The sequence below is a fragment of the Calliphora vicina genome, chromosome 4 (assembly GCF_958450345.1).
Source record: "Calliphora vicina chromosome 4, idCalVici1.1, whole genome shotgun sequence".
Taxonomy (NCBI): domain Eukaryota; kingdom Metazoa; phylum Arthropoda; class Insecta; order Diptera; family Calliphoridae; genus Calliphora; species Calliphora vicina.
In genome coordinates, this window is record NC_088783.1 from 2,173,530 (window position 1) to 2,191,121 (window position 17,592).

Consider the following 17,592-nt stretch of genomic DNA (forward strand, 5'->3'; position numbering starts at 1 on the left):
TTACATTTTTATGTTTTTAATTGCTAATTTACTTTTTGGAAAAATTAAAAAAAAATAAGTATTGCATGTGTATTTTTAAATGTCTGAAGTCGTATTTTTTTAATTTTATTTGTAAAATAATTATGTTCTCTTTGTAATACACAAATAAAATCGTTTTTTTTTTTCGAAATTTAAAAGAATAATAATGGACAGATATAGCTAAATAAATCGACATAAAATTTTGTAAGGATCATGAATATGGATAGATGAATATTTCACAATGTTAGACACTGAGGATATAAAAATTGGATCAACAAATTCATATTTCAAAAATTACAATTTTGGTATTTTTTTCTGATTTGGTTATTGTTTTTATTTTAATTTTGTTTTAATTGCTAAATTAGTTTTTTTTTATAAAATACAAATATATTTTTAGTAATTTGCATTACATTTTGAAAATCATTTCAATGTTGTTCATTAGACAACAACACCTGCTATTAATACAATTAAATTTTTTACAGATTTATTTATTTTAAATTTTAAATTCAAATCTAACAAATTTTATAATAATTTTAAAGTAATCATAATCAATAAATTGAGACAAATAAAAAAACACAACTACATATTTTTTATTATTGCTATTATTATTGTTATTATTATTGCGTAACAAAAATTAATGTTTCGTTTTATTTACATTTTTAATAATGATCAAATTTGTGCGTAATTTCAATTATTCGACTCGTTTTCAGCAGATTTTGAAGCTGTTATGATGCCCTTGACTTTGGCCTTATCGTTGGCGTCATTGTGTTTCTTTTTAACTGCAATAATAATAATAAAAGTATTAAATAAACAACAATTGAAGTGAACTGAATGTAAAAGCTAAATTATTTAAAAACAAGTAAGAGAGTCTTATTCGATTGTACCGAATTTTATATACCCTTCGCCAAAGTAAAAAAATATTATTGGTGGAAAAAATGTTTGTGTGAAAAAAATTTCTTTGCTGAACAATATATGTATGTATATTGATGTATCAATCGTGTATGTAAGTTATTTGGATAGTTCATGATACATACGGATACCTATGTACCTATAACCATTCAGAATATACAGTCAGAGTCAAAATTTAGTATACATCAAGAATTTTCATCTATGAAGCTAAATATTTTAATTATAGAAAGAAATGTATAAGTTTGAATAAGCTTAAAATTAAATTTAGAGTTTAATCTTTTATTATTTTAAAAAAATTTGTAAATTAAAATTGATTTCGTGGACATTTTTTGAGAAAATGAGAAAATTGCCTAAAAACAACAGTAAAAATTTAGTATACAGTTGATGGATAGCGCTCTATTTAATATCACCAAAAGCCGAAAATAAAAAGTTTATATTTTGTTGGTCCCCATTTAGTTTAATTACGGCCTCTAGTTGCCTTTTCATAGAGTTTTCAAGATATTCAGTTATATCTTTAGCAATTTCAACCCTCTCTTCCGTTAAAGAGGGTTTGGAGTTCGTCCTTAGATGAAATGCTTCGTTTTCCAATATTCCGATCTAAAATTTCCAACGGGAGCTCTATTTGGTTCAGGCCTGGAGATTGCCGAGGTGAATATAACTGCTTAGGCACGTTATACAATAGTCACTCCTTAACAAATATTAGCTTCATAGATGAAAATGCGTGCTGTATACTAAATTTTTACTCTGACTGTACAACTTTTCAGGAGAGTCAAAAAACTGTTTTTTCGCGTATTACTTGAGTTATAAAAAATCGGTATTCTACAATATTTTTTTAAAGCAACTACTGAATCTCACATATAATTGTATTTTTTTTAATTTTTGCATTATTGGGGAATTAATTTATTTTGATTTCATTTATGCCATCGGTCAGTTTTTAACGTGATTTATTTAAGATAACGGCTAATAATGCAGTGTAAGATAAAAAATTAACAATAAACAATATTAAACAAAAAGTTATAGAAACAATTTTTTTTGGTGAAAGTAGACACTATTTGAAGCAAACTCCATATTTAACCATTTATTTTATGCCATGGAAATTATATTTTCCAAAAACAAAAAGGTTAATTATTTTCATGGTAATTCAATTCAGAATCGGTATTCGCTATTTTGATAAATGATTGAAAAATGTAAAATTCATGTTCAGCATGTAAAAATTAGTAAGAAAACATTAATTGCAAGAAGAAATTATTCCAAAAAATATTTGAAAATTAATTATTTGAAAAGATAGAGGGTTTTGCATTCGGAAAAAATTATTTGTATAAGATAGAGAAATAACAAAAATTAAAATAAAACAGCAAAAAAAAAATAAGTTTGTTATAAAAATCACACCATAGATGAGTGCTGTTATACTGAACATTTTACCATCAAAAAGTCATTTTCGTGAAAATAAAAAATTGTAACATTTTACATAAATTTGCTGAATACATTTTATACGTAAAATGTTCTTTAAAATAAAATTCTTAATAAATGCGAAATTGACCATAAGCTATATTTCGTTGTGTATTATTTCTGACTTTCTGGTTTGAATTTTCCGTTTTGGTGTATTCAGGGACTTATAGTAAAATTTCACGTATAATTTTTTTGCAGAACATTTTAACCCCTTAAATCCCTGTTGTAATGGTGTTTTTTGCTCATTTTTAAAATAAGGACAAAAAAGACCCATGCCTTGAGGATTTAGAGGGTTAACATATTCTACAAAAATATTCTTCGTAACATTTTACATAACTTTGTTGAACACATTTAAACTCAACTCAAATGAAATTCAGATGTAAACTTTCAAAACGCCGATACAGGTGTCTTTTTTTTTTGTTTCCTTTATCAAAATTTATTGGTCGGACCTCGTAATTTTTTTTTGGTGTTGTATAGAGTAATTTAAAAAAAAAATTTAAAATTAATGAAAATGTTTTCCATACAATTATTTTTAAACGTTTGTCATTTCATTTTACTAAATAATACTCTAAAAATTGAAATGTCTTAAAACAACAACAATATCGAAACTAAAATTTGTTTGTGATGTCCGACTTGTTTCGATTAAATTCATAGACATTACAAGATTTGTATTTACCAACTCAAATTTATTCATTCTTTTGCGTTGGTAAATATCAATAAATATTGTTTTTGAAATGCAAAAGATACATATGTATGTACATATGAACATAATAGAATTCAAGTTTGTGTAGGTCGCAAAAAGCTGCCTCGTTGTTTGTCACCCAAAATGGCATTCTGCAACGGCCAGTTGTTTGTTAAGATCTTCAACTTGCTAAAAATGCTAATGAACTTTTTTTAGTGTGAAGCTAACCAACTATTATAGATTAATTCGCATCATATTTAGAAATTTAAAAAATAAATATTTAATATTATTTCCAATAAAATTGTTAAAAATTTAATTAGAGTCTCATTTTGTAAAACGAAACGTTTTTAAGCGTTAAGAATACTGGGAATTGGTTTTCAAATTTATATTTTCTTCATAGAAATGTTTTCTAATGTTTGTGAAATACACATACATACATCTGTATGTAAATTAAAAACACACATGCATATTTTGTTTAGTTATTTTAGAATATTAATGCTTATTTATGGGGGAATTCTGCAAAAAATATAACTTTTAACTTTTGCTACTAAACATTTGTTTAGGTGACAGATGTTATATTTTTGTCAGTTTAAAAAAAGCTTAACTTTTACAGAGGTCAAAATAAAAATTTGTTACATATGTAGTATATAGGAAATTATGTTTAGGTTTTAATTCAAATAAGATGAATTTAAGAGCAAAAACCACTTTAAATTACTGTATTTAATAGTTTGTTTTACCAAATCACCATGGATGATTGATAATGCATTTAGCAACAATAACGTGTGTTTAATTTTCACCATTTTCAGCGAAAATGCCCAAACAAAACAAAATTGTCAAATTTGAAACGATATCAATCCAAATGAGAGCGTCCAAAAGTCAGTATTTGGTGTGGATTTGAAAATGGCATCGTAGGCATTACAAACGAATAAAAAGTTAGGAAGAGCTTAATGAAACACCGTTATGTGCACCGTTAGGCTTAATTTAAAAAAAAATATTCAGATTTTGTGATACATTCCAACTCTTTCTGATTTTTTACATTCTACACGAAACATAAGAAATAATTGAAGCTTTATTTCACACTTGTATAATGCATAAAAATAAACTATCTGCTTGAATAAAATGGCTCGCAAATATTTATTCTATAAATTCCCTTTAATATGTTATGGTGATATTTCATAAAAAAAGACACAATAGTATATATGACTTATGTTTCATGTCTGGTGAACAAACTTTTAAAATCGATGTCTTCCATTCTGGATGAAATTGCACAAGATCGGTCAAGAACTCTTTGATTTAGAGGCGGTGAAAATTTTACATTTTGGACAAACAGTGTTTTTTTCTCATCCATGTAACTTATTACCTGTTGTTCTTATCAAAATTTGTCCCAAATAGTTTAAATAGTTATCTTTCGAAAAAAAATGTACTTTTTTTTAGAAAAATCAAAACCTTTTTTTTAAAATGCACCCTTTTTTACTAAACGATGCAAAAACCTTCAGATAATACAAAATCGAAATTTTTAATGTGACAGTTGAAATAAATGATAGTATAACGTTTAATAACAACTTAGAAAGCAGTCATCGGGAGATGATAGCGTATAACATATATTTTCTGGAATTTTATGAAACCTTGGGATGAACCAACTATGTCAGTCTAAGTGTAATTTTGACCCCTTATTTTGTTCTTCATCAGCAGAAATTAACTATTTAAAAATTTGAGGTCAATCGGATAACTAGATACTAAATTGATTTCTTTAAAAATATTGTGTTTTAAATAATTGATTTTAAAATTTGAATTAAATCTTATCTTCTAGATAAGATTAATAAGATATAAAACATATATTGCACAGACCACATGCTAATGAATTTCTGTGTAGAAAAAATAATTATTTACACTAGAAATCAGGTATAAAATCATTTAATACAATAATATTTTTTTTCTTTTCAGATTGACTTACATATTGTAATTATTTACTACCATTATTTTATTACTTACTCGTTATTAAAGTATCAGGATCTTCGAAAATTTCACCTTCGCTGTTTTCATGCTGTACTTTTTTACGTAGTTTCTTCAAGTATGCCTCTTTGTATTCCTCGCTAGGTTTGCCACCTAGACCATAGCTGACTTCGAGTACTGTCAATGGTATGACCGTGGAAGACACAGGCACTAAATCTGAAATTAAAGTTTTAATTCAAAGAAAGTTTGGCGTCAAATAAGATTTATTTTCTGTAAACTGAAACAATTTATTATATGAAATGCTATTACTATAATTTCTTAATAAAATTAGGGCCATTATTACAACTTGCCTTTTAGTTCGAAATAGTAAGAGTTAACTTTAAGGGTACCATTTTCTATTGCTTAAAGTGAACTTTTACTATTAGGAATTTAAAGGCAAGTTGTAATAATGACCCTTAAAGTATTAAATAATCTAATCTAATTTTTCATATTTATTTTTATTTAATCTTCATTATTTAAACAGACGTTTCTGCTTTTCAACGATCTGAACTAATATTATTTTTTTAGTCCAGCCAGTGATGGAAATAAAATTTGTATCCATAAATAACTCTGCTTATACAATTGTTCATTCTTGAAGGATGTATAAAATGAGTACATATTCACATTTACTGTACATAAATTTGCATAGCTACAGACTGAAGTAGATTTGATGCTCTGAATCAATATTTAAAATGTTTTCATAATAGCACAACAAATCTGGTTAAAAAGGTAAACGAATTAGGATCAAATTTACTTGGTTCCGCCAATTATAATTATACATATTGTAAATTTTAATAATAAAATGGCGAATCAGATTTTCCCACAATTTAAAATATATTTCTGTGCTCCATATACATATCTGTGGTAGCTTGGAAAAACTAGGTAACTCCATTTTTTGAAAGCACGAGAAAAACGCATTTAAAGTTGTAGACATATTTCACAATAGCGGTATTCACTGTTAAGTGCGAATGGTATTGCATCATTGCAAATGCAAAATTGTAAATGTTTTTGTGTGTATTTTGTTATTGAATTAAAAAATGTTAAAGTTATTAAAAATTCCCTAGGCCATTAACGTGTCTCAGGCCTCTAAAACAAGAAATGTAAGAACGAAATTAACATATTTCAAGAAATATTAAAATAAAAGATCATTTTTGCTTAACGTATATCCATATTTACTTATATATGACTTTTTATCTTCGTAGAATATCGTTAACCTATTCGCAGGTATGACCAAAAAAATTTATTTTTTTAACCGCAGTTCCAAGTATCCATTTTCAAATTGCATTGCATACGCATTAAACAAAATAATGTTGAAGATTTCTGGTTCCATTGAACTCATTTTTGGACATTATAACCAAAAATCGATGTCAGTTAAAAATTGAGTTTTTTTTAATTTATTTTTTATTTTACGGAATTAAAGCAACTTTGTAATCATTTGTGGTAAAACATTGACTATTTGACTCAGTGCGTTAATTTAACCGTTTTTTTATGAAAAAATTTAGTTACCCAGTTTTTAAAAAAAAAAATTGTTCCTTTTATTCTTATATACATATCAAAAATATGTTAAAAATTTGATTGTTTTTTTTGTTCTATTTCGCTCTTTCTCTCATAGTTTACGAAACAACGTCGTTTTAAACTTCAAATTTTTCAGTTTTTTAAGAAAATATGGAGTTACCTTGTTTTTTCAAAAAATGCATGAAGTTAGCAAATTTTTACACTTTTAATGAGAAACTATATCAAAATTTCGATCTGACAGAATGATAGTAAATGAAACGTAGTTTTTATTTTTGGTGTTATCTCAATTTTCTCAAAAAGTGGAGTTACCTAGTTTTTCCAAACCACCACAGATATGGACATCGATATACAATAGTATTTTTTTTTTTTGGATAGAGGCAGATTAAAGTTTGAAGAAAAATAAAGTCTAAATACGCCTATTTGAAAGAAAAATTGATAAGTTATGTAGTTGAAATTATAGACGTGCAAGAGTGTAACTTAAAGTATTGTCAAAACAAATATACCATATACATAGCTGTTACTATGGGTATAAATATGAGAATGAGTATAACTAATGTTGTATGGTTTTGCTTTTGCACACACACTATACTCTTAAAAACAAAAACAGTTGTTTATTGTTTTGTATTGAGTATGTCATAAACTTCTTTTTTGCACACAAATAGCTGTTGTAACTACAAGTATTATAAAATATTGTAGGTGAAACAAATATACAAGTGAACTTTGGTGAGTTGATGTGTATGTGCGAAAATTTATGTTTAAAAATGAACAACACGCAGTGGTTTAGAAACGTTTATTTCTGGAAATAATTCGGTATCTCGGGAACTATTGGAGATATTAATACAAAATTTCTCATGGTTGGAGCTGAGGTATTTTCGAGTTGATTTGCAGTTGATCAGTTTCCTAGCGCTAATGGAGGCCAGTGAGTTGCCCCTCAAAGTTGGTCACCTCGGATCTCAATTTTTTTAATAAATCGGCAAAAATTCATTTATGATCCGAATGAGCTGAAATTAAAAATATAAATAGCGCTTAAGAAGATCTACAAATAAGCTTACATGTGCAGGTTATCTCCATTAGTTGAAGAGTTATTTACGTTTATTTATTTTTAATTTTTCTCGATTTTTTTATGGTTTTTTAGATATGGCGGAGGGTCGATTTTTTTCTAAAATATCACCTATGTATATTGGCAATAAAAATCTAAATAAAAAAAAAAAAAACTTGCTAACAATTAACTTGTCCCCATAAAAAGTTAAACGCATCCAACGTTGGAACATGTAAAAAGTGCCGTATTTTTGAAGTTTTTTCCCAAAAAAAACCATATATTTTTTTCTTTTGTAGAAAAAAATTTTCTTCGGGACTATATACAATTTTTATATGATCCGGAAATTTTTATATAATACAAAAGCGTGTAAAGTAAATTTTGGCTCACTTAAGCGGACACAACACCGCCAAGACCTATCCAAACTTGGCCAATTTAAATAAAAAATTAGATTTGAGTAAAAAATTCTAAAAAGGCAAAGCACCGATCCTCGAAAAAGCTTCATACTTGTATAACCGTATATGCTTCTTAAATATCTACAAAGTTTTTTTTCTATCACACGGTAAATAACATCACAGTAGGCAATTTTCTAAAAAAACTCAGTTTTTGTAACACATTTTACCCGGTTTAGGAATTTCGGTATTTAAAAATAAAAAAATTTAAAAATTATAATGTGGTTTATTTAAGGATAATTGAGTCTATATTAGTTCCAAATCTTGTTATGATATCTTTAACCGTTAAAATTTTACATTAATTCAAACTGTATATTTTTCTCCATGTAAAATCACCATATTATATTTTTTTAAGTTTTTAGGTAAATAACGTCCCAAAAAATGATTTGATTTTACTAAAATATCAATCAATCTTCAAGTCGTATGGTTTTCAACAATGTCAAATACTTATATAAAAAGGCCTTTATTTACTCCTCAAAAGTTCCAAAAACCTTGCCCCCTTTAGAAAATTTTTATGCTTTTTCATATATTTATAGTGGTTTAGGCTCCTATAATTCACAAACAAATAAAGAAACAGACATACATACTTATTTGTTGGTAAAATTTCTATAAATCATACACACGAGTTTTTATTTGCATCATACAATAAGTTACTTATTGTATTCCATCTTTATCTACTAGTATTTGCTTGTGTGAAACATAGGAAAACCAATATGTTACTCTCATTCTCTTTTTATCCACTCATACAATAACTGCTACAAATAATAACAATACCAACTTATAACAGAAACAACAAAATACTCATCAATACTCACTCACTTTAGTAAACACCCAGAAACTTGTACAAACAGTTGTAACTGTGCACGTCTTTAGTTGAAATAATAATTATTTTTTTAAATACTAAAATTGGTATTTAAATTAGAAATAATGATATTCATTTACTTAAAAAAGCTCAATGGAAATTCCTAATAAGTATTAACAAATATTACAATTACACTTTGTATGTCTAACAGTTAGACTCTAACTACAGAATTCCATCCACTCCACGCTACGTAAATATTCCACAGTGTATTGTAATGTGAATTTCGGCGATTTGTTTTCAACCTAACTAACATTCATTCCAGTCATACATATGTACTAGGGTATTCAATTAATCGGCTTTCTGGTTTAATCGGTTAATCGAGCAAATAATTAATCGAGGTTTAGATTTAATCGGTTAAAAATCGGTTAATTTGAAATTATTCGATTAACCGAATAATTTATATTTTCATTTCAAATTGAAAATACAACAACGAATTTTGTATACAAAAACATAAAAAATGGCAAATAAGGTATTTGAGATCATTTTTGTAAACATATCGCCTATTTGCTGCAACAACGTCATTACTCAAAATCCGTGTTTATTGAACTGAGTAATACAAAATATGCGCAGTTCTATAATCTTTCATATAGTTTTACCAGTTTTCAAAAAAAAAAAAATATATTTTTTTGTGAGGGTGTTTTTTTGTTGTAATCATTGTAAAAATTCATGTTTTCTCGTATATTTGATAAGTAAAAATTTGAGTTAAATACAGGTTAGAAAGATATTAAAATCTCCTATTTAAATTTCTGAAATCGCATGACTTGTTGAAAATTTATTTAAGAAATAGTAAAATGTCATAAAATATTCAAAGATGTTTTTCTCGAAACGACTTTTTTGAATTATGACGTTGTTTCAGCAAATGAGCGATGTGTGAGTTTTTATAGTTTTAGTGAGATCTTCTGAAATAATCTTTTATAAAAAGAATATAATTTAAACGATTTTTTTCTTCAGATTTTATAAAACTTTTCTTGGAAAAAAACTCTCTCGCTGATTGTATATTTTTTAATAGTTTCGTTCAGTTATGATAAAAGACTCATTTCAAAAAAAATACAAACAAAGTTTCAAATACATGTAAATTAAATATGTCAGTTGTTATACATACTCACTAAACATGTTTATTGGATGTTCAAAAAATATCTAATTTTAATTTGAAATTTGTATTTCAATTGAAATGGAAAAATAAATACAAAAAATTTAAAGTGCAAAAAAAAAGGAATTTCGGTTAATCGGTTAATCGACACAAATTAATCGGTTTATTTGTTATTTGAAAATCGGCAATTTCAAATTATTCGAACAGTTAACCGTCCAAAATTAATCGGTTAACCGATTAACGGTTAATCGATTGAATACCCTAATATGTACATACAAATGTATGTACATAATTTACATTAATTCAAACACAATTTACAAGACGAACAAAGCAACAAACAAACAAATGCATCGGCCAACGAACGAACAAACAAATGAATGAATGAACGAACCAACGTACGAGTAAGTAAGTACCTCTTTCGTATTTATCATCTGGATTACGTTTGTACAACATGGGAGTTGAGAGAACATAATTGCACATTAAAACGATGATAATGATGTTGACAATTAAATTGTTGTAAATACTTTTGATTTTAAACATGTTTGAAGGTTGTTGCTATTATAATCGTTGTTGTTGTTATTATTTCTTTGTTTATGGTTTACTGGTTTTTTTTCTTGCGTTTTTATTGCTGTAAAGTGCAAAGCGCGTTCACTTTTTAATTTAATTTATTTATGTATGTATGTATGTGTCAGTGCACGCCCGTGTGTGTGGATTATTTTTATTACAAACAAAATTACAATTACAAAATACTGTGCAAAATTGTCTTTGTTGTTTTTCTAATATTTAATTCGAGTGGTAGTATCAGCAGCTGTTTTACCGACACAATACAACCGTTTCAAATGGTATTAAAATAAAGTACGTCCAACTTGTTTAAAAGCTTTTTCTTAACTGAATTGTTTTCAGTTTCTAACAATTTTTATTTAAAGCCCACAATTTTGTTTGATCTTTGAGAGAGCTTAGCTAAACCTAAGGCTTTTTTCGGCAAGAGGTAAATGTGGGTTTGAAGATACATATGTATGTATGTATATATTACAATAATATTGCTAAAATAAAAACAAATACATATTTAGTTAAGAAATATGATTGTATACTCGTATAATGCAACAAATCTACGAAAATTCTTAATATTATTTTAGTATCTAAAACGAATTGAAACAAAATATAGAGTCAATCGAATAATAGTGGATAAACGTTGAAATTGGAAAAATATTGTTAAATAAGCAAAGTATTTTTTAAATTGTCCTTTTAACTCCCTGTGGAGCATAGGGCCTCTACAAAATTTCTCCAAGATATTCGATCATTCGCAAGTACTTTTACTTCATTCCAGCTTTTTTATGTCTTTAAGCAGCTTCTCTTCCATTTGGTATTTGGCCGACCTCTTCTTTTTCCTAAGAGTGTGCCCGATCCATTTCCACTTTCTTCTTTTAATAATAATTTGGATGGGCTCAATGTTACATTTTCTATATAGTTCGTCGTTGGTTATGACGTTTGGCCACCAGATTTTCAAAATGTAACGCAAGCAGCGGTTTGTTTACAGTTCAGTACCATTGTTGTCTGATGGAACATTTGACTTGAATATGTTTATTTTAGTATTGACTGATATAATGGTTGATTTCCAAGTATTTCGCAGTTGGAAGAACGCACTGTTTGCCTTACAAATGCTATGCTCAATGTCTGATCTTGCACTATCTGTTGATGAAACCATGCTTCCCAGGTAGCAGAATTTGTCAAATTTGTTGTTTACGGTTCTTATTTTCATCGCCTCTGTTTTCCCTGTGTTAATTTTAAGACCAACACTTGCTGAGTGGACAACGAAATCATCAAGTTATAAAGTATAAATCCTCGAGATGTCAGCTTAAGTTCTATTGAATACCACATCGACTGTATATAACAATCAGAGAGAGAGTAGTGCATACAGTAGGCATCCCTGTCTCACACCCGATTTCGGATGAAATGGTTCTGAGAGCCGGTTGCTACAATGAATGTTACCAAATTTAGCTCTTATAAGGTTAATTAGCTCATGTGTCAAGTGTCTAAAATAGAAATGGATTTCCAACACGTATTCCTAGGACTTAGCTTTGATTATGGTCCCTAATGTACACTAAAAAATTACTATTCGAGCCAATATACTTACTACAGAAATTGTATAACACCACAGCACTTGAAATAAAAAAAGTTTTTGGGACAACATTGAAAACAAAAGCCAGCAAACATTTTCGTTTTTTCTTTTCCATCGATATAATCATGAAAATGTCCTCAACTAAAATTAAAGTCTACTTTATTTTAAGGCACCATTCACAACAAGTAAACTTTTATTTTAGTTGAGAAATCCTCAACTTTGTATAAAAGTAAGTATGAAGGTATGTATGTATATACAAATGTTGGACAATTAGTCCGATTGGTGTGGATGTGCGAATTTGAGAAAATATTGTACATACGTGTATTTGTAGTAGCATGTTGGAATATTTTATATCGAATTGTATGTGGCATACATTTCTTTCAATTTGTATTAAAATCTGTGTGTTTTTTATTGTTTCAGTTACAGTTTATTTTTGGTTGTTAATTTCCATGTTAACTCCAGTTCGATATGTGATCGGAATTTTTAATAACTCTAAATAGCTTGGAATTGGCAACAATAAAGTAAGAAATAAGGGAAATAGTCATTTCTTTTGCGTTTAGTCTTTCGACAGCACATTATTTTGGTTTACGATTTTTTATGCAGGTAATTGAGAAAAACAAGTAAGAGTGCTTGTGTGGCGAATCTATGCTTATTGGCCAAGTTATTAGCCAATTTAGATATTTTGAGATTTTATATAAAAAATCGATTTTTGTTTAGAAATTTGAGTGATCACAGATCGAACTCCTTTTCTTGATAAAACGCTTATTGGCCAAGTTATTAGCGAATTTAGATATTTTGAGTTTTTATATAAAAAATCGATTTTTGGTCCGAAATATGAGTGATCACAGATCGAGCTCCTTTTCTTGATTAAACGCTTATTGGCCAAGTTATTATTGAATTTAGATATTTTGAGTTTTTATATAAAAAATCGATTTTTGTTTAGAAATATGAATGATCACAGATCGAGTTCCTTTTCTTGATTAAACGCTTATTGGCCAAGTTATTAGCGAATTTAGATATTTTGAGTTTTTATATAAAAAATCGATTTTTGCTTAGAAATATGGGTGATCACTAGGGGGCGGATTTATATGCAAATGCATGTTTTTTCTCGAACGTCCAAATACAATGTAGACTAATTATCTATCCGAATCGCACATTTTGCTGCAAAATGGCATCGATTTGTTAGTGCATATTTTTGCATATTTTATTGATAATGCATATTTTGTTATATTTTACTTCAAAATGCATATTTATATGCATATTATGCCAATTTTTAATAAAAATATAATTTTTTGTCGTTAATGGGCAATACATTGTTTCGACAAAAAAATTTGTGTCGAATTTGTTATAGAAATAGCAGTAAATGTTATCGACTAACTTCTTTCGACATCGAGAAACTGGCATTAAGTTCTTCATTTCTCTATCAGTAATTGAAAATTATCATTTCACAATATTTTTCTTCAAAAAAGTTTAGTTTTTTTTAGTATCAAAAATTCATTAAATGTATCGAAAAACATTCATATTTGTTTTCATTGCAAATTCGATTTATAAGAGATTTCGTTATCGAAAGATTTTGTAACACATAAACAGTTACCGCTCCTGGCAGTCATTTCCAAGCAGTTCTACGAGACTGTCGTAAACTAGTGATTTTGGATAACTTAGAGACAAATGCACTACACAATTAACGTTTAAAGTCCCTACACTATAGATTACATAGAGACACTTAAATGACAATTTTCTTTATGCTAGATTACATGGGATGTATAAAGTAACAAATTTTTAGGTCATATTTTGATTTTTTTGAAGCATATTTTAGGCGCATATTTTCCAATAATAAATGCATGAAAATCCGCCCCCTAGTGATCACATATCGAATTCCTTTTCTTGATTAAACGCTTATTGGCCAAGTTATTAGCGAATTTAGATATTTTGAGTTTTTATATAAAAAATCGATTTCTTGTTAGAAATATGAGTGATCACAGATCGAGCTCCTTTTCTTCAGTTTTTATATAAAAAATCGATTTTTGGCTAGAAATATGAGTGATCACAGATCGAACTCCTTTTCTTGATTAAACGCTTATTGGCCAAGTTATTAGCGAATTTAGATATTTTGAGTTTTTATATAAAAAATCGATTTTTGGCTAGAAATATAAGTGATCACAGATCGAGTTCCTTTTCTTGATTAAAAGCTTATTGGCCAAGTTATTAGCGAATTTAGATATTTTGAGATTTTATATAAAAAATAGAATTCTTGTTAGAAATATGAGTGATCACAGATCGAGCTCCTTTTCTTGATTAAACGCTTATTGGCCAAGTTATTAGCGAATTTAGATATTTTGAGTTTTTATATAAAAAATCGATTTTTGCTTAGAAATATGGGTGATCACAGATTGAGTTCCTTTTCTTGATTAAACGCTTATTGGCCAAGTTATTAGCGAATTTAGATATTTTTTGAATTTGTATATAAAAAATCGATTTGTGGTTAGAAATATGGGTGATCTCAGATCGAAATCCTTTTCTTGATTAAACGCTTATTGGCCAAGTTATTAGCGAATTTAGATAGTTTGAGTTTTTATATAAAAAATCGATTTTTGCTTAGAAATATGGGTGATCACAGATCGAGTTCCTTTTCTTGATTAAACGCTTAATGGCCAAGTTATTATTGAATTTAGATATTTTGAGTTTTTATATAAAAAATCGATTTTTGTTTAGAAATATTAGTGATCACAGATCGAGTTCCTTTTCTTGATTAAACGCTTAATGGCCAAGTTATTAGATAATTTATATTTTTTGAGTTTTTATATAAAAAATCGATTTTTGGTCAGAAATATGAGTGATCACAGATCGAGCTCCTTTTCTTGATTAAACGCTTATTGGCCAAGTTATTAGCGAATTTAAATATTTTGAGTTTTTATATAAAAAATCGATTTTTGTTTAGAAATATTAGTGATCACAGATCGAGTTCCTTTTCTTGATAAAACGCTTATTGACCAAGTTATTAGCGAATTTAGATATTTTGAGTTTTTATATAAAAAATCGATTTTTGGTCCGAAATATGAGTGATCACAGATCGAGCTCCTTTTCTTGATTAAACGCTTATTGGCCAAGTTATTAGCGAATTTAAATATTTTGAGTTTTTATATAAAAAATCGATTTTTGGTCAGAAATATAAGTGATCACAGATCGAGCTCCCTTTCTTGATTAAACGCTTATTGGCCAAGTTACTAGAGAATTTAGATATTTTGAGTTTTTATATAAAAAATCGATTTTTGCTTAGAAATATGGATGATCCCAGATCGAGTTCCTTTTCTTGATTAAACGCTTATTGGCCAAGTTATTAGCGAATTTAGATATTTTGAGTTTTTATATAAAAAATCGATTTTTGGTTAAAAATATGGGTGATCTCAGATCGAAATCCTTTTCTTGATTAAACAGCTATTGGCCAAGTTATTATTGAATTTAGATATTTTGAGTTTTTATATAAAAAATCGATTTTTGTTTAGAAATATTAGTGATCACAGATCGAGTTCCTTTTCTTGATTAAACGCTTATTGGCCAAGTTATTAGCGAATTTAGATATTTTGAGTTTTTATATAAAAAATCGATTTTTGTTTAGAAATATTAGTGATCACAGATCGAGTTCCTTTTCTTGATTAAACGCTTATTGGCCAAGTTATTAGCGAATTCAGATATTTTGAATTTTTATATAAAAAATCGATTTTTGGTCAGAAATATGAGTGATCACAGATCGAGTTCCTTTTCTTGATTAAACGCTTATTGGCCAAGTTATTAGCGAATTTAGATATTTTGAGTTTTTATATAAAAAATCGATTTTTGCTTAGAAATATGGGTGATCACAGATCAAGTTCCTTTTCTTGATTAAACGCTTATTGGCCAAGTTACTAGAGAATTTAGATATTTTGAGTTTTTATATAAAATATAAATTTTTGGCTAGAAATATGGGTGATCACAGATCGAGTTCCTTTTCTTGATTAAACGCTTATTGGCCAAGTTATTAGCGAATTTAGATATTTTGAATTTTTATGTTAAAAATCGACTTTTGGCTAGAAATATGAGTGATCACAGATCGAGCTCCCTTTCTTGATTAAACGCTTATTGGCCAAGTTACTAGAGAATTTAGATATTTTGAGTTTTTATATAAAAAATCGATTTTTGTTTAGAAATATTAGTGATCACAGATCGAGCTCCTTTTCTTGATTAAACGCTTATTGGCCAAGTTATTTGCGAATTTAGATATTTTGAATTTTTATATAAAAAATCGATTTTTGTTTAGAAATATGGGTGATCACCAGGGAAACCGGAAATATGCTCTAAAAAAGCGTTTTAAGCGCTTTAAATATGCAGTAAAAACTTTGAAATATGCTCTTAAAATTTAAAAAATATGCTCTAAAAAAACAAAATTTTACATAATTTTTTACCAAAAAATATACTTTTATTTAAAAAATCAATACAATTCATTTCTAAAAAGGTAAAATAACATAAAATAAACAAAAATAACAAGAACTAAAACAAGTATAACAAAAAATAAATACAACATAAAAACAATAGGAACTTAAGTTATGAAAAGGCCTCGAGAGCTATTTTTTGATGATATCTTTATCTTTATATATACAATTCTTCTGTAATTCTGTTAGTAACTTAACTCCTCCTTAACGGCTGAGCCGATTTCGACGAAATTTATTGTGTGTGTTTGAGTGGGTTTAGATTCACAATTGACCTATATAGGAACAATGGGCATGGCACCTCCCATACAAAGTAAAGATTTATTAATGCATATCTGGAGTACTATTATAGTGGGAGTCTTTAAACTTTGTGTGAGCTATGGCAGAACAACGTTTGCCGGGACAGCAAGTTTTATATAAATATAAAAGCAATTCTTCAATTAAGGTTATTATTGCAATAAATTATTATTAGGTTTTCCAGGCAGCCACGAAATAAGGAAGATAGAAGAGCAGCTCACATGGGTCCATCAATGGTCCTTTTGTGTTCAACATTATTAAAATAGTGCTTATTTTATATTAAAAAAAGCCATCTATTTTTCAATTTTGAATTTTAAACAAAGGAAGTAAAAACCTGTAACACTATAGCGAAAAATAAGTAAGACAAAATTTGTTTTTGATAAAGTCAAAATATGCTACTAAACAGTAAAATATGCTCTAAAATATAAAATGAATATGCTCTTAAACCAAATATATGCAAAAATATGCATTTAATGGTAAAATATGCATTAACAAATCGATGCCAAAATTCTTAAATAGTTCTGAAACGTATAAATATCTTATCCATCTGCCCATTAGACTCACCAGGAAAAACATGCATTAGCATATTTTGGTTTCCCTGGTGATCACAGATCAAGTTCCTTTTCTTGATTAAACGCTTATTGGCCAAGTTATTAGCGAATTTAGATATTTTGAGTTTTTATATAAAAAATCGATTTTTGTTTAGAA

At 27.7% G+C, this 17,592-nt stretch overlaps 1 protein-coding gene across 1 annotated transcript; it reads right to left on the bottom strand.

Moving 5' to 3' along the window:
• Positions 1-602: 602 nt before the first annotated feature.
• LOC135957761 (uncharacterized) lies at positions 603-10,881 on the bottom strand. The gene is made up of 3 exons (XM_065508559.1): positions 10,419-10,881; positions 5,051-5,227; positions 603-797 (listed from the first exon to the last, which is right to left on the bottom strand). The coding sequence occupies exons 1-3, from the start codon at positions 10,543-10,545 to the stop codon at positions 706-708; spliced, it is 396 nt and encodes a 131-aa protein (XP_065364631.1). The 5' UTR covers positions 10,546-10,881; the 3' UTR covers positions 603-705.
• Positions 10,882-17,592: the final 6,711 nt, after the last annotated feature.

Coding starts and splice junctions, on each gene's coding strand:
- LOC135957761 (XM_065508559.1), bottom strand. CDS start 10,545: ATGTTTAAAATCAAAAGTATTTACAACAATTTAATTGTCAACATCATT. Junction 5,228..10,418: donor AGATGATAAATACGAAAGAG/GTACTTACTTAC, acceptor CTTTAATTTCAG/ATTTAGTGCCTGTGTCTTCC. Junction 798..5,050: donor TCCTGATACTTTAATAACGA/GTAAGTAATAAA, acceptor TTATTATTGCAG/TTAAAAAGAAACACAATGAC.